Source organism: Ictalurus furcatus, unplaced genomic scaffold (assembly GCF_023375685.1).
Source record: "Ictalurus furcatus strain D&B unplaced genomic scaffold, Billie_1.0 scf7, whole genome shotgun sequence".
Taxonomy (NCBI): Eukaryota; Metazoa; Chordata; class Actinopteri; order Siluriformes; family Ictaluridae; genus Ictalurus; species Ictalurus furcatus.
The window spans coordinates 341750-348334 of NW_026521056.1; the positions used below are offsets into that span (position 1 = coordinate 341750).

At 40.2% G+C, this 6585-nt stretch overlaps 1 protein-coding gene and 1 long non-coding RNA gene across 2 annotated transcripts; both read left to right on the plus strand.

Moving 5' to 3' along the window:
- Positions 1-370: 370 nt before the first annotated feature.
- Positions 371-3390, plus strand: LOC128605012 (E3 ubiquitin-protein ligase UBR2-like). The gene is made up of 5 exons (XM_053620120.1): positions 371-478; positions 1455-1535; positions 1634-1806; positions 2218-2423; positions 2527-3390. Exons 1-5 carry the CDS (start codon positions 437-439, stop codon positions 2622-2624), a joined length of 600 nt encoding a protein of 199 aa, XP_053476095.1. The 5' UTR covers positions 371-436; the 3' UTR covers positions 2625-3390.
- A 327-nt stretch (positions 3391-3717) lies between these two features.
- Positions 3718-5223, plus strand: LOC128605015 (uncharacterized). The gene is made up of 3 exons (XR_008385442.1): positions 3718-4249; positions 4832-4896; positions 4980-5223. It is a non-coding gene; the product is annotated as an uncharacterized LOC128605015 (long non-coding RNA).
- The last annotated feature ends 1362 nt before the right edge of the window (positions 5224-6585 follow it).

Consider the following 6585-nt stretch of genomic DNA (forward strand, 5'->3'; position numbering starts at 1 on the left):
ACAAATAAAATTGAATTGAATTGAATTGAATATCTGAAAATGATTGGTCAGTTGAATGCAGATTGCTGAAGTGTGAGTGTCTGTGTGTGTCGTAGCCCTGCCTCCATTCTGCCCACTGTTTGCCAGCTTGGTAGACATTCTGCAGTGTGACGTGCTGCTTGACATGCTGGGAGCTGTGCTGCAGTGGGCTATGGAGCCCAGTGGAGGACACTGGTCTGAGTCCATGCTGCAGAGAGTAAATGTTTGGATGTTTTGTTAAAATGACATGATAGTGTAGTAAATTCAACAAAATTCCACTTGCTATGCTGTGTTCATGAGCATCACTTTTTAATGACTGAGTAGTGTTCACAATTCTGTATGTGTGTGTTGCTACAGGTGCTGCACTTGATGGGCATGGCTCTGCTGGAGGAGCAGCAACAGCTAGAGAACATTGGGGATGACGATGAAGTTACTTTCAACTTCACCCTCAAAATCTCCCGTAAGTTTTGTACATCATCTCACACAATCTCAAAACCTCAAGCCTGTAGTTAGATCTGTGGTTCTTGTATCACAGGTCCCGGTGAAGCCTCCGGCAACACTCCAAGCATCCTGGCTCTGTTAGAGACCTTGCAGCGTGCGCCTCACTTGGAAGTGCACAAAGACATGATTCGCTGAATCCTTGAAGTAAAATTACATCTTGATTATGTTTGCAATTTGCCTTACTCTCTCTATGCGTGCACCTAATATGTCCACCAGGTGGCAGCCTAGCATGTTTTGCAATTCGCTCACTGAAGGTAGGCGCAACATACAAAAGATGAGCACTTCTACCATGAAGTTTAAAGCAGTGCTGCATCATCAAGACCTGTTTGAAATCCAAGCAGTGCAACACTGCTCAAGGTGGCGTGGCCGGTAGGCAAAGCAGCACCTCTCACCACGGAGAAGCACAAATGCTTCACTGTCACAAAGCGGTTTTGCTGCTGATCATCTGTAGGTGGCCCTAGGGGTGTTTTGATGTGGCTTATTGTGCGTATTATTTAAAAGCTGTATGTCAACATGAATATTTAAATGACATGTAAGGATTGCTTACTACACAAACTGAATTTCCATGCACTGTGATGTATGCATTTTATTTTCCATATAGTGAAAACTGTCAGGACACCTGCACCAGGCAGAACATGTACATATAAAGGCCATGGTGTAGGCCAAGGCTAATGATGTATTGTAGTATGTACTTTGAAGAGAAACAGGCAAATTAAATGTTAGTAAAATTTAATGCATCTTCAGTATTTAATGGTATGGTGTGTGTGTGTGTGTGTGTGTGTGTGTATATATACTTTTTAGTGCACAAATGTGTTCTATTGAACATATGCTTAGTTTTGCAAGATTTGATTGTGTGTGCATATAGTTCTAACTGCACTGCTGTATCGTTTTCTTGTAAAAGTATTTTCCTAAATTATGTATCTTTTTCTACACAGATGGTGGTTAGCATTAAAACGATGCGTGAGTGCACAGCTGCTGCACCTCCCTGTGAAGGAACAGGGCACTGTCACAAGGAGGTCAGACTTTGAGCAACTTTCTATTCCACGGACATATTAACCATTACCCTTTAAAGTGTTGAAGAGCTTAAATCTACGTGTGTGTGTGTGTGTTTCAGACTGTGTGGGACAAAGACAAAGCAGAGAGAAAAAAGAAAGCTGAACTGTGCTGGAAAAAGACCATGGCTCAAACATTAGAGAGCCAGAGTCATTTTATCAATAAGTACATAGATCTGCTCACGCAGGATTCAGAGGATCTGGACGCCTCAGCCTCTACATCAGCAGAGCATAGGTACCTAAGCATGCTCGTAGTGACGCAGTGTTCTTAATAAGTCAACTTGTATTGTATTCTCAATATCCAATCAGTACATTTATGTCAGTAAATGCATGCATCAACAGTTCCTTGACTTTGCTGAGCAGTTGTCAGTTCTTTGTCCTAAAAGTTCTTGCATATAATGGTGGTCTTCACATAACATAAGTAAATTCCCATCCTTAAACTCTTTATCTTGCATATTCATTTAGAGCATTTTCTGTTGGGGTAAATGAGTAGAGAGGATCCTAGGCCATTTTTAGCGATTTCCTGGTGATTAAAAAAAGATGAACCCATTTATTCAACATTGATTATTTTAACAAATTCAGAGGTACCTTAACATAAAATTAAGGTTATAGTGTACTCGTAACCATCTGTCTCTGCTTGGTACAGCCCCAGTTCATGTGACAGTGCTCTGGTGTGTGTGGGACCTCGTCGTTGGCGTGCCAGAGGAGGAGAGAGGAGGCAGATGGAGATGTGTATCCTGTGTCACGAAGTGCAGGAGATCCTACCTGATGGCACCGCCATGGTGCTCGCTGCCTTTGTCCAACGCTCTACGGTCATGTCCAAGAACCGCAAAAGACCCCCTCACAATCCAGGTAAGGTTATGGTTTACAGTATGGTTACAGTGTGCAAGTCAAGTAATTGGATAGGTTTGAGTAGCCAGTGTGCTTATTTCTGGAGGATACATGTGTGTTGCAGAGAGCTATGATCCCCTCTTCATGCACCCTGACCTGTCCTTTGGTACCCATACCGGCAGCTGTGGCCACCTCATGCACTCTCACTGCTGGCAGAGGTGAGGAGTTGAGCAAAATGTTACTTCTAGACAGCCTTCTACTTAATCCCAAATAAAAACTTTTGCTGCTTTCAAACGTTTGTGGATATAGGCAATAGAATCAGCAGCTAACAGTAAATAGTTTGTCTAGAAAATAATATGACCTCTATATGAGCAATCACAATAAATTAGCTAGTATTAATCAATCAGTCTGGATGTTTTGTCACTGAAAAGTCAAAAACCTAATCTGTGATGTACAGGAAAGTCTTCATGGATGTGTGGTGATCGATAAGATGTAGATCGAAATTGGATGTGTTTGGCTTAAATATGCGATCTGCGGATATTTTTTTTTTTTTGTCCCAATACAGTGAGCTGATCATTGACACAAAGCATGAAACAAAGCTTGCTATGTGCACTTGACTATTTTTTAAAATTATTTTACCCCCCAATGCCTGCAACCCACACCACACACAGATCTGCCAGTATCACACCCACCTATTTATACATCAGGTGTACACTTCCATCAGAAGCAGAAAACTCAGAGACTTCCCTTCTGGATGTGCATTAGAGATGTTAACCCCAGACTCTACACTCAATCACTACACTCTGTTCTACCAATTTCAGAAAAAGAGAAGGTCCATTTTAGTGCAGAACCGTGCTACGTGCACTCCTACTGAACCACAGCCTGGTTTTAATCAAGCCATCAGATCTCACCTCTGACCTCTCGGACTGCACAATTCTGTCTAACATGTCGAGCCTGGTGAGGTTAGGCTTTAGCTCAGGCAGCATAAATCCACTACTGCATTTTAATCTTAATGCCTGTGTTATGGAGACATCACTCTTCAATCACCTGCTTATAATTAAGAGTATTATTCAAACAAGATTGCTGGCGTATTTAGCTGATGTGTCAGCATCCACAGGCGCTGCTCTGCTTGGAAGCACACGGTTGCAGCTCAGAGACATGGTATTTCTAAATGAGTATAAGGATTTTAGGATTTTATAACTTCTCTAGTAAATAATTGTGCTCTAAGTGGAGTAAAAACACTGAACTGCTTCATTTTCAAAGTAATATTACACAAATACATTATTAAGTTTTTTCAAGGCCTAAAAATGTTAAAATTAAAATGGTGACTTTGGCCCAGGAACTCAGGGTTGGCGTGCTGTTTCTCTGGGGAATATAGGGTTATGGGACATAATACTGTGGGAACTAAGGGGTAAGAGGGTTAAGACTGAATGGTTTCAATGTGGTGTTTTTTGTGTGTGTGTGTGTGTGTGTGTGTGTAGTTTTCCTCGGGAATCCAATAAGCTAATTGATTTGCCAGAGGATTACTGTGCACTGATCAACCAGGCTTTCAGCTTCACGTGAGTGTGTGCACTGAGTTGCATTCATTTATACCCAGTATCTGCTTAATAGAATAGAATTCTGGTGGACATCTCTAGTTATTGCTTTTTAGTTTATAACCTCCATTGTTTTTGTAGCTGTCCTAAGTCAGATGGAGTTAAGTCTTGAGCTCAAACTCTGTGCTTGGTGTGTGGCACGATGCTGTGATCTCAGAGCAGCTGCTGCCAGACTGAGCTGGAGGGTGAGGACGTTGGAGCGTGTACTGCACACATCTTTGTTTGCTGAGCTGGTGTTAGCATTTTCCTCAGGTTAGAAGGAAGACACATCTGTGTTGATTGCCATGTCTTATAGGTGCATTGCCTGTTTATATCAGGGCTGGGCATTGGTGTGAATTAGTCCGCAATAATCCCTCACACATGGGTTACTCATTTTGGGAAGGAAGCTGTAAAGCTACTAAATAAGAACAATAACAGCAGCTTGTTAAAAATACTCCGAATAACACATTAATTTGAAGTTCCATAATAAACTATTTATAAGCAAGGAATACAGTTTATTATTGAAAGAGGATGTAATAATCAATTAACTGGTCAAATATTATGTTACATAACAAGCATATTCCAAAATGTTTAAAAAACTACATTCATTTTCTTCATTTATTAATACATGACTTCTTATACTAGTGGGCCTCCACCCTGTCCTAGAAACACTCCATCCTACACAGTTTCAAGCTTCCTTTCCTCCCAACACTCCTCAACATCTCAGTAATCCAGCAATAGGCCTGGAGTTGAGACATTCCTGCTGAATTAACATTTATGGTTGTGAATATACAGCATTTGTAGGCATTGTCAAGTCCTAGCTTGCAGTACATGAGCCTCTGCTGTCTTTTACAGGGTGAGGGAGAAATAGGTTCTTTTCCTGTACCTCGATGACTATGGAGAACTGTCCAAGGGCTCAGGTGAGAACTCAAACAAGATGCTCAACATGTCTTGTAAAATTTGTGTTTAAATCACTGTTTATATCATTCTCTTTCCCTCCCAGATGGAGGAATGCGCTACAGAAATATTCAGAAGCTCTGGTGCCAGCACAGCATCACCGAGGAGATGGGTCATGCACAGGAAGCTAATCAGACTCTGGAGGACATTGACTGGGAGATCCTGGATTTCCTTGGCTAATGCCAAATCTAAACTAACCAGGGATCTGCACATTTACCTAGAAATAGTGCAGAATCTTGAACATCAATTATTGAAAATGTTGAACATTTCCTTTTTTTGTTATTTCAATGAACATTTACAAAATATTGTTATTTCAATGAACATAACAAAATAAAACGAACATTTCCTATTTCCTTTATTATTCAAAATTCTAAAACCTTGTTTATTTCTAATTTTAAAGAAAAAAAAACTTCTTAATCAAAATAGACAAATGTCATATTCTTTTAGAAATATATCTCAGAAGTTCAGTGATCCATAACTAATGGATGCTGTAATGTATAACTGTTCTGAGCCCATTTTCTGTTTTTCACTTGCAGCCTACAGCCAAAATCCCCAGTACTGACTGAACACATCAAATGCTGAGTTTACTTTTACAGTCTTGAATTAACACCTCTGCTAACTGCGTCATCACCTACAGTGCTGAATTGACAGTTTACTTAACAGCCATAATGCTCACTGTTTACAATACGAATTAAAGATTATATAAACCCTGGAATTGTGAATTAAGCACACCTTTGGTTAAAAGAGGGGAAAAAAAGAATTGGTTTATCACTCGTTGGTTTTGTAAATAAGGCTTGGTGAAAATTAGTTTTAAGCTCTGTTTGTGCCACAGGCTATATACCCTTCCTCTAATTTGTTTTCAATGGATGTGTACTGTTTTACAGTACACATCTGTACTGTAAGGTACAGTAAGGGCTGTAAGGGCTATAAGGTACTGTAAGGGCTTTGTTTGCATCTATAATGATTACATGGATAAGACATGTTTACCGTTTGTCACTTTCCTTTTTTTTCCCCTCTCCTTTTTGGATATACCAGTTAAATATGTCACAGTTTAGTCAACTGTAACTCTTTTGTTCCTGGTTGTTTGGAATCAGTTAATAAACTGTTTTTAATATTGTATTTTGTTCATTAGATTATAACAGAGTGTGAGGCATTTTTGCTGCGTTTGTTTCTTTAGTTTGGAGATTCTCCTTATGTCTCTCTTAATCACACACTGACAAAAACCAAAGGTCAGAAATGTTTTACTAATTATTGACCAGCATGCAGGGATGCAAGGAATAAGTTGTTAGACATAACTTCAGTAAGCACTCATGCTGAATGAATAAACACAAACATCACCGGAAAGCCTCGACCATTACAGCTCTGAGACAAACACGGAAGAAACTAAAACTCCCGCTAAAGCGCTACACCATTTAAATAGCAGCTCGTCCAGGAGATCCACTAATTAGAGCGTAGCTGCGTTTGTTCGCGAGTTCCGTCTGGAGGTGAAAAGCAACCTTAACGCTCATTACTGCCCCCAAGCGTCACTGCAGTTACTCAACACTCCCACACATTACAGCAGGGGTGTAAACGATTTTAATGACTTTTTTTGCAGTAACCTTGGCACCATTTTCAGATCCTTGATGTCAGCTCATCAAGGAACGTTACACGTA

Coding starts and splice junctions, on each gene's coding strand:
- LOC128605012 (XM_053620120.1), top strand. CDS start 437: ATGACGATGAAGTTACTTTCAACTTCACCCTCAAAATCTCCC. Junction 1,536..1,633: donor CAGGGCACTGTCACAAGGAG/GTCAGACTTTGA, acceptor TGTGTGTTTCAG/ACTGTGTGGGACAAAGACAA. Junction 2,424..2,526: donor AAGACCCCCTCACAATCCAG/GTAAGGTTATGG, acceptor TGTGTGTTGCAG/AGAGCTATGATCCCCTCTTC.